A 21,492-nucleotide genomic window follows, 5' to 3' on the forward strand; every position below is an offset into this window, starting at 1 on the left:
TGTGTGTGTGTGTGTGTGTGTGTGTGTGTGTGTGTGTGTGTGTGTGTGTGTGTGTGTGTTCCAGCCTCACCTCCACATTCCTGTGAAACTGTGCATAATGCTGACACAGCGTGGTAGCTTCGGGGGGGCCAGCCCATCCATTCCAGCTAGCAGAGACGGAACACCAAACAGAACCAGGTACTTCACATAGAAGAACTGGACTAATGCCAGGGCCAGCCCACCTGAGGGAGGTAGAGCAAGAGAGAGAAATGGGTAGGAGAGGGATGAAGCCTTAGCACAGTGTTTGCCAAACTTGGCCCTTGGGACCTCACGTTTTGTTTTTTGCCCTAATACTCCAATGCTGATTTAAATGATCAAAGCTTGATGATTAGTTGATTATTTGAATCAGCTGTGTAGTGCTAGGGCAAAAACCAAAACGTACACCCCTTGGGGTCCCCAGGACCGAGTTTGGGAAACCCTGCTTTAGCACATACTGTATAGTGACAGCACTATGTACTTAGTATATACAGTACATAGAACAACTGGATTAATGCCAGGGCCAGCCTGCCTGAGGGAGGTAGAGACAGATATATAGGTAAGGAGGGAGCGAGATGAAGCCTTGTTTATAGTATCTACTGCCCCAAGGTGGTATTCTAACTACTTGCAATCTGCTCCCTTACCTTTCCAATCTCCCACTCTGAATTGTGCACACGTCTTATTCTGCCCTTTTTCCTAGTCCACTGGAAGAAAGGTAATGTTTATATTCTACTGTGTAAAAACTGCAATGTAGGTTTGATTGAAATAAACCAAAATACACATTAACTGCCAGGATCAGCTTATATGACATATTGTACTGTACATTAAGTTAACACCTCAAGTATCATAAATAAAGTAAATGTTGGTGAATTGGTATTCAATAAAGGCAATATTTGAGAGTCAAATTTCCATGCAAGTCTCTTACTGACATCCATTAATGATTTATGCAAAAGTCATTTGTGCCCTGAATAAAAAAAGAAATTCATCAATTGAAATACATTATCCTAAATAACGTTTAGTTGAAACAAAATCAACCCAAACCCTGTGAAATAAGACTATTGGAACGCAGCCAAASAGATATGGGTGGAATGTTACAGTACAGGTCTACATATTATGGCAAGATGAGTTACAGTTTCAGTACAGAGACCCTACAACTGATGATGGTGACGAGAAAGAGATCTGTGCATATTCATATTTCATAAGGCTCTCTAAAGTTGGATGAATTGGTGCCTCTAGGGCAGTGGTTCCCAAACTGTGGGCAATATATACAGTGCCTTAAGAAAGTAGTCACACCCCTTGGGCTTTTTCCACATTTTGTTGTGTTACAAAGTGGGATTCAAATAGATTTAATTGTCATTTTTTGTCAACGATATACACAAAATACTCTGTCAAAGTGGAAGTAAAATTCTAACATTTGTAAAACATGAATGAACAATAAAACACTAATATATCTTGATTAGATCAGTATTCAACCCCCTGAGTAAATACATGTTAGAATCACTTTTGGCAGCGATTACAACTGTGTCTTTCTGGGTAAGTCTCTAAGAGCTTTCCACACCTGGATTGTGCAACATTTGCCCATTATTCTTTTCAAAATTCTTCAAGCTCTGTAAAATTGGTTGTTGATCATTGCTAGACAACCATTTTCAGATCTTTCCATAGACTTTCTAGCAGATTTAAGTGAAAACTATAACTCAGCCACTCCAATGTAGATTTAGCATAGTGTTTTAGGTTATTGTCCTGCTGCAAGGTGAATTTATCTGCCAGTGCCTGGTGGAATGCAGACTGAATCAAGCTTTCCTCTAGGATTTTGCATGTGCTTAGCTTCATTCAGTTTATTTCTATCCTGAAAAACTCCCCAGTCCTTAACGATTACAAGCATACCCATAACATGATGCAGCCACAACCATGCAAGAAATTATGAAGTGGTACTCAGTAATGCGTTGTATTGGATTTGCCCCAAACATAACACTTTGTATTCAGGACAAAAAGTGAATTGCTTGGACACGTTTTTTGCAGTTTTACTTTTGTGCCTTATTGCAAACATGCCTGTTCTAGAATATTGTTATTCTGTACAAGCTTCCTTCTTTTCTCTCTGTCATTTATGTTTGTATTGTGAAGTAACTACAATGTTTTCTCCTATCACAGCCATTACACAGTTTGTAATGGCCTCATGGTGAAATCTCTGAGCGGTTTACTTCTCTCCGGCAACCGAGTTAGGAAGGACGCCTGTATGTATGTAGTGACTGTTTGAATTGATACACCATCCAAAGTGTAATTAATAACTTCACCATCCTCAAAGGTATTTTCAATGTCTGCTTTTTTACCCATCTATCAATAGCTGCCTTTTTTTGTGAGGCACTGGAAAACCTCCCTGGTCTTTGTGGTTGAATCTGTGCTTGAAATTCACTGCTCGACTGACGGACCTTACAGATAATTGTATGTGGGGTAGAGAGATCAGGTAGTCATTCAAAAATCATGTTCAACACTATTATTGCACACAGAGTGAATCCATACAGCTTATTATGTGACTTGTATGCGTGTGGAAAACATTTCATCACAGGTAAGACATTTCACTTGTTTAGTATAGTTTGTTTGTTACTCCACTCACTACTTGTAGCTGTATAGCCCGTTTGTTTGTGTTGTTGGCTAGCTTAATGTTCCAGTCGGTAGCTAGCTTACAATCACGTGGCTGCTAGTACCGTCATGAAAAGGGGCATGAGGGAATCCCTACAATTTTACATTTTTCGAAGTAGTGAGAATGTCCAGGAGCAGGCAATGTTAAAAAGTCATCTTTAGGAATATAATATATATTGTTTACAGGAAACTCATTCAACAATTGGGGGGGGGGGGGGATATACTTCTCCCATTGGCAAAGAAACACAAAAGGGGTGATATTAATTAACAGTAACTTTGATCCGAATGTGCAAATTGTCCAAACAGATCCGCAAGGTAGATGGATGATTTTAAATATGTTATAGGACCATAACAGGCTCATTAACCTTTACGGACCAAATAATGATGATCCACGCTTCTTTGAAAATATATATAATAAATGATCAACCCTACAACCAATACAATACGCTATTATTATGGTGGGAGATTATAATACTGTTTTAAATACCTCAATAGACCGTAAAGGAAATCACACTACAAACTATCACCCTCATGCTCTTAAGGAAATCATGAATGTCATGGATATATTGGAACTAGTGGATATATGGAGGCTTAAATATCCTGACCTAGTGAGATATACATGGAGGAGTTTCAATCAAGCTAGTCGTCTTGGCTACTTTCTTATGTCATTCTCGTTGGCACCAAAAGTGAAAAGTGTTGATAGGGGAGAGAATGCGGTCGAACTATCAGATAATTGGCATATACATTACTCTTACTGAATTTCCACATGGGTGAGGATATTGGAAATTGAATCAAAGCCTATTGGATGATAACTTATTGGATGATAACTTGTTTTTAACTAGGACAGAGGAATTTATAACTGAATTTTTCAGACATAACATAGGTACAGCAAATCCGCTTACTGTATAGGACACTTTTAAATGTGCCTTTAGAGGCCATGCAATTCAGTACTCAGCTCTAAAACAAAAGCAATTTAGGTCAAAGGAGTCCATGCTAACAAAGGAAATAGAAGGTCGAACAGAACAGATCCTGAAGATAGCAATAAAAACTGTACCATAGAATAAGTTAGAGGAAAAACAAAAAGAAATGGACAAACTTATTCAACAAATATTAAGTAATATATTATAATAATAAAGCAAACTGGATGGAATATGGGGAGAAATGCACCAAGGTATTGTTTGATATTATTCATTCTAATCAGACAGGTTTTTTTTTTTACATGGACGATACATTGGAGATAATATAAGGCAAGAACTGAAAACAATATGAAAAATCTTGGAAACCATGCCTGCTATTCATAGCTGACTTTGAAAAGGCTTTTGATAAAGTACGACTGAAGTTCATATATAAATGCCTGGAAAATTTAAATTTAGGAGAATCTCTTATAAAATGGGTTAAAATCATGTATAGTAATCCTAGGTGTAAAATGGTGAAAAATGGCTACTTCTCAGAAAGTTTTAAGTCTGTCAAGAGGAGTAAAACAAGGTTGTCCACTATCGGCATATCTATTTATTATGGCCATCGAAATGTTAGCTATTAAAATCAGATCCAACAATTAAATTAAGGGATTAGAAATACAGGGCTTAAAAACAACGGTGTCATTGTACGCTGATGATTCATGTTCTTTAAAATCCACAACTTGGATCCCTCCACAGCCTCAGAGGATCTATATTATTTTTCTAACCTCTCTAGATTACAACCAAATGATGATAAGTGTACTATACTACGTATTGAATCACAAAAATACAACTTTAATTTTACTATGTAGTAGTATACCAATAACATTTTCTGATGGTGATGTGGATATACTCGGTATACTTATCCCGAAATAAATAAATGATCTCACTCCAATAAATGTTAATAGAAAGTTAGCAAAAATAGATAAGATCTCGCTACCATGGAAAGGTAAATACCTTTATTTGTGGGGAAAAAATCACCCAGATTAACTCTTTAGTCATATCCCAGTTGACCTATTTGCTTATGGTCTTGCCTACACCTAGCGAACTGTTTAATTATATAAGAAAAAAATATGCAATTTATTTGGAACGGCAAGCCAGACAAAATTAAACAGGCCTATTTATATCATGAATATGAATTCAGAGGGCATAAATTATTTTATATTAAAGCATTAGACCTCTCATTAAAGGCTTCAGTCATACAAAAGTTATACTTAAATCCAAACTGGTTCTCTAGCAAATGTTCAAGAATGGCATTATTCCCTTTATTCAGATTACAACCTCTCACTTCCAGTTATTTGAAAAGGAAATCTCAGAAATATCGCTATTTWWAAAAMAAGAAAGTTGGTTGCAATTTCAATTTAATCCACCAGAAAAGACAGAACAAATAATACAACAAATATTGGAGTTAAACTCAAATATACTAATTGATAAAAAGAGTATAATGTATAATCTTCATAAATTATATCATAAATACGACCTGTGGCAGTTGTCATACATGCAGCTAACTAAAACATATTGAAATGTCTGCTCTACCCAAAATTACTACCAACAAATTGCAGCATTACCGCAAAAATGGAAGAGCAAAATGGAAGGGAGAAAAAGGAAGCGGTCTGTCGGCCCTGCATTAAAGACCACCATTTTTTGGTCCTTAAATGAAACTGGTAGCTGGCAGCTTCATTAAATAGTACCCGCAAAACACCAGTCTCAATGCCAACAGTGAAGAGGTGACAGAGTTCCTCTGTCCAGTGTTTGTGTTCTTTTGCCCATCTTAATCTTTTCTTTTTATTTGCCAGTCTGAGATATGGCTTTTTCTTTGCAACAGTTTTCAGCTGTGCTAACATAATTGCAAAATAGTTTTCTAATAATCAATTTAGCCTTTTAAAATGATAAACTTGGATTAACTAACACACCGTGCCATTGGAACACAGGAGTAATAGTTGCTGATAATGGGCCTTTGCAGATATTCCATTAAAAATCAGACGTTTCCAGCTACAATAGTCATTTACAACATTAACAAAGTCTACACTGTATTTCTGATCAATTTGATGTTATATTAATGGATAAAGAAATTAGCTTTTCTTTCAAAAACAAGTACATTCCTAAGTGACCCCAAACTTTTGAACGGTAGTGTATATATATATATATATATATGGGGGATCGGAAGTGATGCAGACAATAATATTGATGGAAGATACAATCTAAGTGCAATATTAAAAATAATAATAATAAAAAAGTCATCTTTAGCCATGTTGTACTTTTCTTAAGTTTGTAATTAACTAATTTACTCAATAAATTAGATGCAGTCTATCACAGTGCCATGTGCCAAACCCACTGGCTCCAGGTCATCTACAAGACCCTGCTAGGTAAAGTCCCCCCTTATCTCAGCTCGCTGGTCACCATAGCAGCACCCACCTGTTGCACGCGCTCCAGCAGGTATATCTCTCTGGTCACCCCCAAAGCCAATTCCTCCTTTGGCCGCCTCTCCTTACAGTTCTCTGCTGCCAATGACTGGAACGAACTACAAAAATCTCTGAAACTGGAAACACTCATCTCCCTCACTAGCTTTAAGCACCAGCTGTCAGAGCAGCTCACAGATTACTGCACCTGTACATAGCCCATCTATAATTTAACCCAAACAACTACCTCTTCCCCTACTGTATTTATTTATCTACTTTGCACATTCTTCCACTGCAAATCTACCATTCCAGTGTTTTACTTGCTATATTGTATTTACCTCGCCACCATGGCCTTTTTTTGCCTTTACCTCCCTTATCTCACCTCATTTGCTCACATTGTATATAGACTTATTYTTCTACTGTATTATTGACTGTATGTTTGTTTTACTCCATGTGTAACTCTGTGTTGGTGTATGTGTCGAACTGCTTTGCTTTATCTTGGCCAGGTCGCAATTGTAAATGAGAACTTGTTCTCAACTTGCCTACCTGGTTAAATAAAGGTGAAATAAAAAATAAAAAAATAAAACAAGCGGACAAGAAAATTACATTTGAAAAAGGTGAAGTCTTTGCTGTGAGCCAATGGAGTAGCCTAGCTAACCACAGGTTGTTTTCCCCACAGGCAGGCAGGGCAGCAACGTTTCATTTAATATCGACTGGTACTATAGGCCTACATATTTCATGAACAGTGGAAACATCATTTCTGTGTTATGGTGGATTGGCATTGGGGTTAACATGTGAGGAAAAATAACATTTTGCCCTATTTGAAACTTACAGTTTTGCTGACTGGTTCCATTGGTTATTTCAATTGAACATGGAGCATGTATAATTTATTTATATGGGACAGTATTTAGACTTGAGAACCACCTGTTAATTCAATTTCCAGCAAGTGTCCCATTCACATCAATAAATCATTTACAAGGAATTACGCTCTTATCTCAACCCTAAATCTGCTTGAAAATGCCTTTCACAAAGGTGTTATAAACAGTATGGAAATAATAAATAGCCTCACAATGAGAACATAAATGGGTACTTATAAACGCTTTGTAGCTTGAGGTTTCCATGATTGAAACAAAAAATGGTCGCTCATGGGAGGGACARGAGAAAGAACAGGGAAAATAGAGGAAGAGAATGAGCATACACAAAAGGGAAAGGGAATGTAAAATATATAGTACCAATCAAAAGTTTGGACACCTACTTATTCCAGGGTTTTACTTTATTTTTTACTATTTTCTACATTGTAGAATTGAAAACATCAAATAACTCAAATGGAATCATATAGTAACCAAAAAGGTCTTAAATAAAAATGTTATATTTGAGATTGTTCAAAGTAGCCACACTTTGCCGTGATGACAGCTTTGCACACTCCTGGCATTCTCTCAACCAGCTTCATGAGGTAGTCACCTGGAATGCATTTCAATTAACAAGTGTGCCTTGTTAAAAGTTAATTTGTGGAATTTCTTTCCTTCTTTTGAGTCAAATCAGTTGTGTCGTGACAAGGTAGGGGTGGTATATAGAAAATAACCCTATTTGGTAAAAGACCAAGACCATATTATGGCAAGAACAGCTCAAATAAGCAAAGAGAAACAACAGTCCATCATTACTTTAAGACATGAAGGTCAGTCAATCTGAAAAATGTCAAGAAGTTTGAAAGTTTGTTCAAGTGCAGCCACAAAAACCCATCAAGCGCTTTGATGAAACTGGATCTCATGAGGACCACCACAGGAAAGGAAGACCCAGAGTTACCTCTGCTGCAGATGATAAGTTCATTAGAGTTACCAGCCTCAGAAATTGACCCCAAAATAAATTCTTCACAGAGTTCAAATAACAGACACATGTCAACATCAATAATAATGGCACCGAAGGAGATGGACATTTTACGATCCCGTAACCAATTGTGCATGTTTTTTCTCTCGTTATTTTGTACATACTGTTTCTGCCACCAAGTCTTATGACCGAAAAAAGCTTCTTGACATCAGGGCAGCGATTACTCAACCCGCATTGGAGGAATTCTTCAACGAGTCGGACTGGAATGATTTACTCCAGACACCCGACAAGGCCTTCATCCTCATCATTCACAGGAGGAAAAGACGGAGATGTCGTGGACGACAGTCCGGATCCGACGCCAAGAGGGTAATCTACTAGAGGTCGACCGATTAATTAATCTACTAGGCATGGCCGATTAATTAGGGCTGATTTCAAGTTTTCATAACAATTGGTAATCAAATACATTGCATTCCACGACGAAACTGCGTGGCAGGCTGACCACCTGTTACGTGAGTGCAGCAAGGAGCCAAGGTAAGTTGCTAGCTAGCATTAAAACATATCTTATAAAAAACAATATTCACATAATCACTAGTTAACTACACATGGTTGTTGATATTACTAGATTAACTAGCTTGTCCTGCATTGCATTTAATCAATGCGGTGCCTGTTAATTTATCATCGAATCACAGCCTACTTCGCCAAATGGGTAATGATTTAACAAAAGCACAATTGTTGCACAAATGTACCTAACCATCAATGCTTTTCTTAAAATCAATACACAGAAGTATATTTTTTTAACCCTGCATATTTAGTTGAAAGAAATTMATGTTTGCAGGCAATTTTAACTCGGAAAATTGTGTCACTTCTCTTGCGTTCATTGCACGCAGAGTCAGGGTATATGCAACAGTTTGGGYCGCCTGGCCCAGAATTTGAGATAATTATGACTTAACATTGAAGGTTGTGCAATGTAACAGCAATATTTAGACTTAGGGTTGCCACCCGTTCGATAAAATACGCAACGGTTCCGTACTTCACTGAAATAATAAACGTTTTGTTTTCAAAATTATAGTTTCCGGATTTGACCATATTAATGACTAAAGGCTCGTATTTCTGTGTTAATTATATTATAATTAAGTCTATGATTTGATATTTGATAGAGCACGGTGGTAGGCAGCAGCAGGCTCGTAAGCATTAATTCAAACTTTACTGCGTTTGCCAGCAGCTCTTAGCAATGCTTGAGGCACAGCGCTGTTTATGACTTCAAGCCTATCAACTCCTGAGATTAGGCTGGCAATACTAAAGTGCCTGTTAGAACATCCAAAAGTCAAAGGTATATGAAATACAAATGGTAGAGAGAAATAGTCGTCGCGTCATAATTYCTATAATAACTACAACCTAAAACTTCTTAACTGGAAATATTGAAGAACTGGGAATATTGAACCACCAGCTTTCTGACCAAGGAACTTAAACGTTAGCTTTTTTTATATGGCACATATTGCACTTTTACTTTCTTCTCCAACACTGTGTTTTTGCATTATTTAAACCAAATTGAGCATGTTTCATTATTTATTTCAGACTGAATAGATTTTATTTATGTATTATATTAAGTTAAAATAAAAGTGTTCATTCAGTATTGTTGTAATTGTCATTATTATTATATATATAAAAAAATCWGATTAATCGGTATCAGCTTTTCTTGGTCCTCCAATAATCAGTATCGGCGTTGAAAAATCATAATCGGTCGCTCTATAAATCTACCTTTACCATCGGTCCTATTAGCCAACGTACAATCAATCAATAATAAAATAGATGAATTACGAGCACATATATCCTAACAACGGGACATTTAAAAACTAATATCTTATGTTTCACCAAGTCGTGGCTGAACGACGACATGATTAACATACAGCTGGCGGGTTTTAAGCTTTTTCGGCAGGATAGAACAGCGGCCTCTGGTAAGACAAGTGGCGGCGGCCTATGTATATTTGTAAACAACAGCTGGTGCATGAAATCTAAAGAAGAAGGTTTTGCTCGCCTGAGGTAGAGTATCTCATGATAAACTGTAGACCACACCACTTACCAAGACGGATCACATCTATATTTTTCGTAGCTGTCTATATACCACCGCAGACCGATGCTGGCACTAAGACCGCACTCAATGAGCTGTATACGGCCATAAGCAAACAGGAAAACGCTCATCCAGAGGCGGCGCTCCTAGTGGCCGGGGGACTTTAATGCAGGAAACTTAAATCCGTTTGACCTAATTTCTACCAGCATGTTACATGTGCAACCAGAGGAGGAAAAAAACTCTAGACCACCTTTACTCCACACACAGAGATGCGTACAAAGCTCTCCCTCACCCTCCATTTGGCAAATCTGACCATAATTCTATCCTCCTGATTCCTGCTTACAAGCAAAAACTAAAGAAGGACACGCCAGTGACTAGATCAATAAGAAAGTGGTCAGATGAAGCAGATGCTAAAMTACAGGACTGTTTTGTTAGCACAGATAAGAATATGTCCTGGGATTCTTCCAATGGCATTGAGGAGTACACCACATCAGTCACTGGCTTCATCAATAAGTGCATTGATGACGTCGTCCCCACAGTGACCGTACGTACATACCCCAACCAGAAGCGTTAAAGGCTAGAGCTGCCGCTTACAAGGAGCGGGACATTAACCCGGAAGCTTATAAGAAATCCCGCTATGCCCTCCAATGAACCATCAAACATGCAAAGCATCAATACAGGACTAAGATTGAATCGTACTGCACCGGCTCTAGCACTCGTCAGATGTGGCAGGGCTTGCAAACTATTAGACTACAAAAGGGAAACACAGCCACGAGCTGCCCAGTGAAACGAACCTAACAGACAAGCTAAATTACTCCTATGCTCRCTTCGAGGCAAGTAACACTGAAACATGCAAGAGAGCACCAGCTGTTCCAAGACGACTGTGTGATCACACTCTCCGTAGCCGATGTGAGTAAGACCATTAAACTGGTCAACATTCACAAGGCCGCAGGACCAAACGGATTACCAGGACGTGTACCCCGAGCACGCGCTGTGTCTTCACTGACATTTTTGACATGTCCCTGACTGAGTCTGTAAGACCAACATGTTGCAAGCAGACCACCATTGTCCCTGTGCCCAAGAACACCAAGGTAACCTGCCTAAATGACTACCGACCCGTAGCACTCACGTCTTTAGCCATGAAGTGCTTTGAAAGGCTGGTCATGGCTCACAACACCATTATTCCAGAAACCCTAGACCCACTCCAATTTGCATACCGCCCAACAGATCCACAGATGATCTCTACTGCACTCAATAATCCGCCGCCATTGTTGCAACCCCTATTACGAGTCTGTTCAACCTCTCTTTCGTATTGTCTGAGATTCCTAAAGATTGGAAAGCGGCCGCGGTCATCCCCCTCTTCAAAGGGAGAGACACTCTAGACCCAAACTGTTACAGACCTATATCCATCCTGCCCTGCCTTTCTAAAGTCTTCGAAAGCCAAGTGAACAAATGGATCACACACCATTTCGAATCCCACCGTACCTTCTCCACTATGTAATCTGGTTTCCGAGCTGGTCACGGGTGCACCTCAGCCACACTCAAGGTCCTAAACGTTATCAGAACCGCCACCAATAAAAGACAGTACTGTGCAGCCGTTTTCATCGACCTGGCCAAGGCTTTCGACTCTGTCATTCACCGTATTCTTAAATCGTCAGACTCAACAGCCTTGGTTTCTCTAATGACTGCCTCGCCTGGTTCACTAACTACTTCTCAGATAAAGTTCAGTGTGTCAAATCGGAGGGCCTGTTGTCTGGACCTCTGGCAGTCTATGTGGGTGCCACAGGGTTCAATTCTTGGGCCGACTCTCTTCTCTGTATATACAGTGGGGAGAACAAGTATTTGATACACTGCCGATTTTGCAGGTTTTCCTACTTACAAAGCATGTAGAGGTCTGTAAAATTTTTATCATAGGTACATTCAACTGTGAGAGACGGAATCTAAAACAAAAATCCAGAAAATCACATGTATGATTTTAAGTAATTAATTTGCATTTTATTGCATGCACTAAGTATTTGATCACCTACCAACCAGTAAGAATTCCGGCTCTCACAGACCTGTTCGTTTTTCTAAGAAGCCCTCCTGTTCTCCACTCATTACCTGTATTAACTGCACCTGTTTTGAACTCGTTACCTGTATAAAAGACACCTGTCCACACACTCAATCAAACAGACTCCAACCTCTCCACAATGGCCAAGACAGAGAGCTGTGTAAGGACATCAGGGATCAAATTGTAGACCTGCACAAGGCTGGATGGGCTACAGGACAATAGGCAAGCAGCTTGGTGAGAAGGCAACAACTGTTGGCGCAATTATTAGAAAATGGAAGAAAGTTCAAGATGACGGTCAATCACCCTCGGTCTGGGGCTCCATGCAAGATCTCACCTCGTGGGGCATCAATGATCATGAGGAAGGTGAGGGATGCAGCCCAGAACTACACGGCAGGACCTGGTCAATGACCTGAAGAGAGCTGGACCACAGTCTCAAAGAAAACCAATAGTAACACACTACGCCGTCATGGATTAAAATCCTGCAGTGCACGCAAGGTCCGGTCTGCTCAAGCCAGCGCATGTCCAGGACCGTCTGAAGTTTGCCAATGACCATCTGGATTATCCAGAGGAGGAATGGGAGAAGGTCATGTGGTCTGATGAGACAAAAATTGAGTTTTTTGGTCTAATTCCACTCGCGCGTGTTTGGAGGAAGAAGAAGGATGAGTACAACACCCAAGAACACCATCCCAACGCGTGAAGCATGGAGGTGGAAAACATCATTCTTTGGGATGCTTTTCTGCAAAGGGACAGGACGACTGCACCGTATTGAGGGGAGGATGGATGGGGCCATGTATCGCGAGATCTGGCCAACAACCTCCTTCCTAAGTAAGAGCATTGAAGATGGGTCATGGCTGGGTCTTCCAGCATGACAACGACCGAAACACACAGCCAGGGCAACTAAGGAGTGGCTCCGTAAGAAGCATCTCAAGGTCCCGGAGTGGCCTAGCCAGTCTCCAGACCTGAACCCAATAGAAAATCTTTGGAGGGAGCTGAAAGTCCGTATTGCCCAGCGACAGCCCCGAACCTGAAGATCTGGAGAAGGTCTGTATGGAGGATGTGGGCCAAAATCCCTGCTGCAGTGTGTACAAACCTGGTCAAGAACTACAGGAAACGTATGATCTCTGTAATTGCAAACAAAGGTTTCTGTACCAAATATTAAGTTCTGCTTCTGTTATGTATCAAATACTTATGTCATGCAATAAAATGCTAATTAAATTACTTAACAATCATACAATGTGATTTTCTGGATTTTTGTTTTAGATTCCGTCTCTCACAGTTGAAGTGTACCTATGATAAAAATTACAGACCTCTATATGCTTTGTAAGTAGGAAAACCTGCAAAATCGGCAGTGTATCAAATACTTGTTCTCCCCACTGTATCAATGATGTCGCTCTTCCTGCGGGTGATTCTTTGATCCACCTCTACGCAGACGACACCATTGTGTATACATCTGGCCCTTCTTTGGCCATGGAAGGAGTGTTGCCTCCAACTGCTCTTGAATGCTAGTAAAACTAAATGCATGCCCTTCAACCGATTGCTGCCCGCACCCGCCCGCCCGACTAGCATCACTATTCTGGACGGTTCTGACTTAGAATATGTGTACAACTATAAATACCTAGGTGTCTGGCTAGACTGTAAACTCTCCTTCCAGACTCATATTAAACATCTCCAATCCAAAATTAAATCTAGAATCGGCTTCCTATTTCGCAACAAAGCCTCCTTCACTCATGCTGCCAAACATACCCTCGTAAAACTGACTATCCTACCGATCCTTGACTTCGGCGATGTAATTTACAAAATAGCCTTCAACACTCTACTCAGTAAACTGGATGCAGTCTATCACAGTGCCATCCGTTTTGTCACCAAAGCCCCATATACTACCCACCACTGCTACCTGTATGATCTAGTTGGCTGGTCTTCGCTACATATTCGTACATATTCGTCGCTCCAGGTCATCTATAAGTCTTCGCTAGGTAAAGCTCCCCCTTATCTCAGCTCACAGTGCCATCCGTTTTGTCACCAAAGCCCCATATACTACCCACCACTGCTACCTGTATGATCTAGTTGGCTAGTCTTCGCTACATATTCGTCGCTCCAGGTCATCTATAAGTCTTCGCTAGGTAAAGCTCCCCCTTATCTCAGCTCACTGGTCACCAAAGCAACACCCACCCGTAGCACACGCTCCAGCAGGTATATTTCACTGGTCATCCCCAAAGCCAACACCTACTTTGGCCGCCTTTCCTTACAGTTCTCTGCTGCCTATGACTGGAACGAATTGCAAAAATCGCTGAAGTTGGAGACTTATATCTCCCTAACTAACTTTAAGCATCAGCTGTCAGACCAGCTTACCGATCGCTGCAGCTGTACACAGCCCATCTGTAAATATCCCATCCAACCAACTACCTACCTCATCTCCATATTTGTTTTTGTTTTTCTGCACACCGGTATTTCTACTTGCACATCCTCTTCTGCACATATATTACTCCAGTGTAAAATTGCTAAATTGTAATTACTTCGCCACTATTGGCCTATTTATTGCCTTACCTCCTTACTTCATTTGCACACACTGTATACAGGTTTTTCTATTGTGTTATTGACTGTACGTTTGTTTATCCCATGTGCTGTTGTTTTTGTCAGACTGCTTTGCTTTATCATGACCAGGTCACAGTTGTAAATGAGAATTTGTTCTCAACTGGCCTACCTGGTTAAATAAAGGTGACAAAAGGAACACCTATGTGAGAATGCTATTCATTGACTACAGCTCAGCGTTCAACACCATAGTGCCCTCAAAGCTCATCACTAAGTTAAAGACGCTGGGACTAAACACCTCAGGTTGAGAGCTTCAAGTTCCTTAGTGTCAACATCACCAACAAACTAACATGGTCCAAACACACCAAGACAGTCGTGAAGAGAGCACGACAAAATCTATTCCCCCTCAGGAGACTGAAAAGATTTGGCATTAGTCCTCAGATCCTCAAAAGGTTCCACAGCTGCACCATCGAGAGCACCCTGACTTGTTGCATCACTGCCTGGTATGGCAACTGCTCTGCCTCCGACCGCAAGATACTACAGAGGGTAGTGCGTACGGCCCAGTACATCACTGGGGCCAAGCTTCCTGCCACCCAGGACCTATATACTAGGCGGTGTCAGAGGAAGGCCCTAGAAATTGTCAAAGACTCCAGCCACCCTAGTCATAGACTGTTCTCTCCGCTACCACATGGCAAGCGGTACCAAATGCAGAGGTCCAAAAGGCTTCTTAACAACTTCTACCCCAAAGCCATAAGACTCCTGAATAGCTAATCCAAGGGCTACCTTAGTGTTCAATAGTTTACTAGCAGATAGACTGCATAGAGAGAAACCCTGAATCAAAACAATAAAGCCCTCAGCCTCTACCACTTGGTACTTGTGTATATTTGAGAGGATTGGATCCGTGTTCGTAATATGGTGGTAGCTCCATCTTGCCCTCTGATGGGCCAGGTGGAGAATGGCTGCCATATTGCTTACTGCAGACAGGTTGGTTTGTCACCAAACAATTTCATTACCTCCATGATTAAGAATTCAGAGAATTTAAAAGCATCTGTCAATTTGTGTCCTACTTCAGAACTAACTACTACTACCCTTAGTAGCCTTCTCTCCAGTATGCTTTAATATAACTGTTGGGTAAAGGCAGGCTGTGCAGCCCAGGCAGCCCTTGTTCCTCTCAATTTGTGTTCTACTTCATAACTACTACTACACTTAGCTTTCCATCTCAAAAACCATTAGGCTGACTGAGAACTTGTATTGGGTCGATTCCACGCCAGCATGGCCCAAAAAAATGTGGCATCTCCGATTGTTCTGTTTATTCTCACGTAGAAACTTTATTGGGAGGAATGATGTTTATCATGGTTTTTACATTAGTATCACCCCAAATTTTGGGGGGGAAAATCATGTTGAAAGTGGCCATTTTAGGCCCTTTTTAGACCTATAAAATGGCTCCTGTAAGACCTTATGATCCATGAACCGTACATGGTTTCAAAAGTACCCCTTTTGATTTACTTATTTTTAGACATATTGTTTTGAACAATATACTCTTCAAACACATTACATTTCCAGAGTGCTCTCTGCTACTTTTGAAGAAATGATCAATTTAAGGCAGTGCCTTAGACCGCTGCACCACTCGGGAGGCCTAAAATATTATATTGATAGTTTAATGTTCAATAAATTAATGTGTAAAATTGTATTCCAGAATGTAGCGATAGTCCTTTAGAGTACAGTATTTGGAGTACACTGACATGAAGGTGTTGTCTGTATCATGTACAGTTCACAAATCATAAATGCATAATAATTGTTACAAATGTACTGTAAATAGCATATCAAACACTCTTCCTCCCAAGTAAGTTTCTATGTGAGGATTGTCAGTACAATCTGAGACACCAAAAATATTTTTGTGCTATGCTGGCATGAAATCGCCCAATTTCCCTGCTGACAAAACAAAAGGTTCAGTCATAACTTCACTGCTGTACTTTCCAAGCTTGCTGTTACCGACAGAGTGTCGCTCTCTCTTAGGCAAATGCTTACTGTGTGAAATACAGTGGTGGGTCCCAAATGTTTTGCTTTCAGGCAACTGAACAGATAGCTTTATCATCGAACTCAAGTTTGAGGCGGTTTCCTTAGCTAAATAAAGAGTATGGCAGTTTTGAACTATACAAAAACACACATACATGTACATACTGCCCGCACGCACACATAAACACATGCAAGCACACACACAGAAAAACTTACCCAAAGCCCAAGGTGGCAGGATCTCCAGATATGTTTCGTTGGCCTGTATAGTGTGCATGTACATCAGGTGTATCATGTACTCCGCTATAAACCACCACACACAGATCCTGCCAGCGTTGGCCAGCAGCGAGAGGAACGTAATCCTAGCACCATGATCCTTCACAGGTACCTGCATCTACAATAATCACAGAAAGGTAATACTTTATTGGCTACATGGACTTCAATACAAAACCTAGGAGGCTCGTGGCTCCACACCCCCTTCCTGGCGCATTGAATGTTCCCTCTCTAAGTCCTGTCAATTTTCTCTCATTACTGTATGTAGTCAATCACATATACAAACACAATCACATTATTACACATCAATGTGATTTTAATCCTTGCTTGGACTAACACATTCTTAGCTCTTTTGTCTAACTGTGTTATTGTTTTTCGTCTTCCCAGTCAAATCTTGTCCTGCCCTCAGTGGAAGAGTTGAGCTATTCAACACCATCCATCCATGATGAGCCTGTCCTGCACTGAATCCTCTGAACACCACAACCCCTGTCCTGCTCTGAAGTCAAGCCTCTGAACATCTCAACTCATGCCTCATACCCTCATTCAATCACTGCTGTGATCCCTTCCCAACACTTTGTAAGTAAGCTTCCCATTCCCCATAATATTTTAAAATAAAATGTCTATATTACATGTTTTAAGTTAAAATAATGTCGTTCACGATTTTTTTAACATGATTTGTCGTCCCCGTGCCTATACCATGTGTTTCCCATCCTCCTCAATATTTCAAGTCACCAGCCTCCACTGCTCCTCTGATAGTCTGTATGGAGATGGGACCGGTGAGGACATGATGATAAATAATGGAAGGGACTCTTTCCATACAAGCACTCCCCACATTTCCTAATAACCTTAACCCAATTAGCTTCTCCTGTTTCTGGGCTTTACCTATTCAATATGACATCTCTCTCAGACCTGGATTCAAATACTATTTGAAATCTTTCAAATTACTTTGTGTGGTTGCTTTAGCCTCCCTGAAGTAACAGAAGGGCGGGGGTTTTCATTGTGTGCGACTATTCTATTGGTTGCATCGTGCCAGATAAACTCAATCAAGCCCTGATTGGGTATATGCAATTATTTAAAATAGTATTTGAACCAAGGTCTGATCTCTCTCCTCCCTATCGAACTAGCAGCATCTTTTTTCTTGCCATTCACCACCCACTACTTTCTCATCTCTAGCAGCATCACCTACTGCACAGTTTTTGAGGGAATAGGTTTTTCCTGCAGTAAAAAAACAGAAAACACATGGAGTGCATTGTGATAGCACAACAGGAGCTGCTCATCTGTGCTTTGCAGACCTGGATTCAAATAGTATTTTAAATGCTTGCAAGTACATTAGCTGTGCCTCATTGAGCTTGCCTGTTGAGATGGAACCAATAGAAAAGTCCCAAAAGTGCAACCCCCCTCCTACCTGCCCTCAGTAAACCTACAGCAACGGATCATTGCAGCACTTTTTCCACCAGAGTTTCATTTAGCTCTTATAAAACTTGCTCAGTCAGAACCTCACCCCAAGGCGCTGAGAAATCCCTGAGCCTTCACACTCAGAGTCTAAAACTACACCAGAGAGAGAGGAATCACAGATAAATCTTGCAACACTGACTTGTCTTTTTCAATCTGTGATGAGAAATTGGAGAGTGATGTTTCATTTTGGGAAGCAAGAGTTTGGAACCATGGGGATACCTCTTGATTTTGCTATGTTACCCATTTGCTATCAGAAAAACTTTTACATCAATTGCTCGCAAATTAAAATTTAATGTTCCCAGCAAGGAAAATTGCTTGAAAATTTGCACCTTTCATGTCAGATCAGTGGCTGATTCCTCCCTGGCAGCTGATTGACTGATATTTCACCTGTTGGAGGTAGTGCTTGAAGGTGACAGCTCATTGCCTGATATCTCACCTGACTTCCTCCTGACCCGTCAGCTCATTTGCTGACTTCGCCTGAGTTCCTCCTGCCCTAAAAGCTCATTGGTTGATATCTCACCTGTTGGAGGAAGTCCTTGAAGGTGAGGATGGGTCCGTTGAAGAACAAAGGATGGTAGAAGGAGTAAGCGGTCAGCCAGTAGACCTGCTGCTGCAGTCCTCCAGCCTCCAGGGGGCGCCAGCAGTGCTCCAGGCTGAAGCTGATGAAGCGCAGGCCACACACTGCCACACTGAAGAGTAAGAGGTAGTACTCCTCTTCTGTCTGGTACCAGCTTCTCTGTGGGTGAAGAACAACACGCCTGGTGAGGAGGCGGCAGCAGGCCGAATATACCACACTGAAGAGTAAACGGTAGCATCCTGACTGGTTGCATCACTGCCTGGTATGGCAATTGCTCGGCCTCCGACCGCAAGACACTACAGAGGGTAGTGCGAATGGCCCAGTACATCACTGGGGCCAAGCTTCCTGCCATCCAGGACCTCTATACCAGGCGGTGTCACAGGAAGGCCCTAAAAATTGTCAAAGACTCCAGCTACCCTAGTCATGGACTGTTCTCTCTGCTACCAGACTGCAAGCAGTACCGGAGCGCCAAGTCTAGTTCTAAGAGGCTTCTAAACAGCTTCTACCCCCAAGCCATAAGACTCCTGAACATCTAGTCAAATGGCTACTCAGACTATTTGCAGTGCCCCCCACCCGCTCTTTACACTGCTACTCTCTGTTGGCATCTCTGCATAGTCACTTTAATAACTCTACCTACATGTACATTTAAGTCATTTACAGACGCTCTTATCCAGAGCGACTTACAAATTGGAAAGTTCATACATATTCATCCTGGTCCCCCCGTGGGGAATGAACCCACAACCCTGGCGTTGCAAGCGCCATGCTCTACCAACTGAGCCACACGGGACCATGTACATACTACCTCAAATAACCGGTGCTCTCGCACATTGACTCTGCATCGGTACCCCCCTGTATATAGTCACTGCTGCTCTTTAATTACTTGTATCTCTTATTCTTATCTGTATTTTTTTAAACTGCATTGTTGGTTAGGGGCTCGTAAGCATTTCACTGTAAGGTCTACACTTGTTGTATTTGGCGCATGTGACTAATACAATTTGATTAGTACTCCTCCTCTGCCTGGTGCCAGCTTCTCTGTGGGAGACAACATACCAGAAACCACAAAAATGGTCAAAAACAGAGAGTACCTTTTTGTTTCTATCTGAACTTGTTCAATAAGAAAGACATTTTTGTTTTCCGAAGGTGCCGCCTAATGAACATGACCCAGGGCTGTGTTCAGCAGAGCACAACATCGTAAACTATTCAAATAGTGTATGACTGACATGTAGAATAAGGAATCATGTCAACTCTATTCATGACATTCTATCTACAATGTTCAGTAGCAGAATGTTGCACCCTGCTGAATGTGACCCAAGTTCTCTAGTGCATTTTGCCTAAGTCTACGGTATGAGAGTTCACATGTTTTGAGCAAGAGCGAGACATAGCAATAGCTGTTCCTCTAGGAATCTGTGACAACACTCATCCTCATGGATTTGCTTGGTTTCCATTTGAAGAGGCAGAAACAACTAAAGTCTCATCACCCTTACTGTACCAACATCACTACCAGATCTGGTCCTTTGTGGGTGATGAAGGCAGGAGGCTAAATATACGTGTATTACAAAACAAACAATGAATCAACAATGCCAGTTCAATAATGAAACACATCATGCAATAAACCATGTGCAGGCTTCTTTTATCTGCAGAGCAAAATATATAACCATACAATGCCTTCAGAAAGTATCCACACCCCTTGACTTATTCCACATTTTGTTGTGTTACAGCCTGAATTCAAAATTGATTCAATAGATTTTTCCTCACCCATAAACACACTATACCCCATAATGACAAAGTGAAATCATTGTTTTTAGACATTTGAAAATGAAAAAGACAGAAATCTCTCATTAACATTAGTATTCACACCTGACTCAATACTTTGTAGAAGCACCTTCGGCGGCGATTAAAGCTTTGAGTCGTCTTGGGAATGTCTGTATCAGCTTTGCATATCTGGATTTGGGGATTTTCTCCCATTCTTCYTTACAGATTTTCTCAAGCTCTGTTAAGTTAGATGGAGAGTGGTAGTGAATCTTCAAGTCTTTCCACAGATTTTAAATGAGATTCAAGTCTGGGCCACTCAAGGACTTTCAAATTCTTGTTCTGAAGCCATTCCAGTGTTGCTTTGGCTGTATGCTTGGGGTTATTGTCCTGTTAGAATGTAAATCCTCGCCCCAGTCTAAGGTTGTTTGCACTCCGAAGCAGGTTCTAATCAAGGATTTGCCTGTATTTGGCTCCCTTCATTGTTCCCTCTTTCCTTACCAGTCTCCCAGTCCCTGCCGCTGAAAAGCATCCCGATAGCATGCTACTGCCACCACGCTTCATGGTAGAGATGGTGTTAGACAGGTGATGAGCTCTGCCTGTTTTTTTCCAGACAGCACTTTGGAGCCAGGCCAAATAGTTCAATTTTTGTCTCATCAGACCACAGAATGCAAACTCCAGGCGTGCTGTCATTTGCCTTTTTCTTAGGAGTAGCTTGCGTCTGGTCATTCTCCTGTAAAGCCCAGATTGGTGAAGTGCTGTAGAGAGTTCTCCTTCTGGCAGTTTCTTCCATCTCAGCCAGGACACTCTGTAGTTCTGTCAGAGTGGTCATTGGATTCTTGGTCACCTCCCTGACCAAGGTCCTTCTTGCCCGGTTGCTCAGTTTGGTCGGACAACCAGCTCTAGGCAGAGACTGGGTAGTTGCAGGTTTTTCCATTTCCCAATGA

The 21,492-nt window shown here is 41.0% G+C and overlaps 1 protein-coding gene across 4 annotated transcripts in view; it reads right to left on the bottom strand.

Annotated features, from left to right (window-relative positions):
* The window catches only part of hhat (hedgehog acyltransferase), a 216,940-nt gene that overhangs the window by 179,398 nt on the left and 16,050 nt on the right, over positions 1–21,492 (bottom strand). For all 4 annotated transcript variants that reach the window (XM_070448561.1, XM_024008316.3, XM_024008315.3 and 1 more), the window contains 3 exons: positions 18,740–18,955; positions 16,711–16,885; positions 71–221 (listed from right to left, as the gene is read on the bottom strand). In XM_070448561.1, coding sequence (XP_070304662.1) covers positions 71–221; positions 16,711–16,885; positions 18,740–18,955 — 542 coding nt within the window. The remainder of the gene's footprint in view (positions 1–70; positions 222–16,710; positions 16,886–18,739; positions 18,956–21,492) is intronic.

This window comes from Salvelinus sp. IW2-2015, linkage group LG18 (genome assembly GCF_002910315.2).
Source record: "Salvelinus sp. IW2-2015 linkage group LG18, ASM291031v2, whole genome shotgun sequence".
Classification (NCBI taxonomy): Eukaryota; Metazoa; Chordata; class Actinopteri; order Salmoniformes; family Salmonidae; genus Salvelinus; species Salvelinus sp. IW2-2015.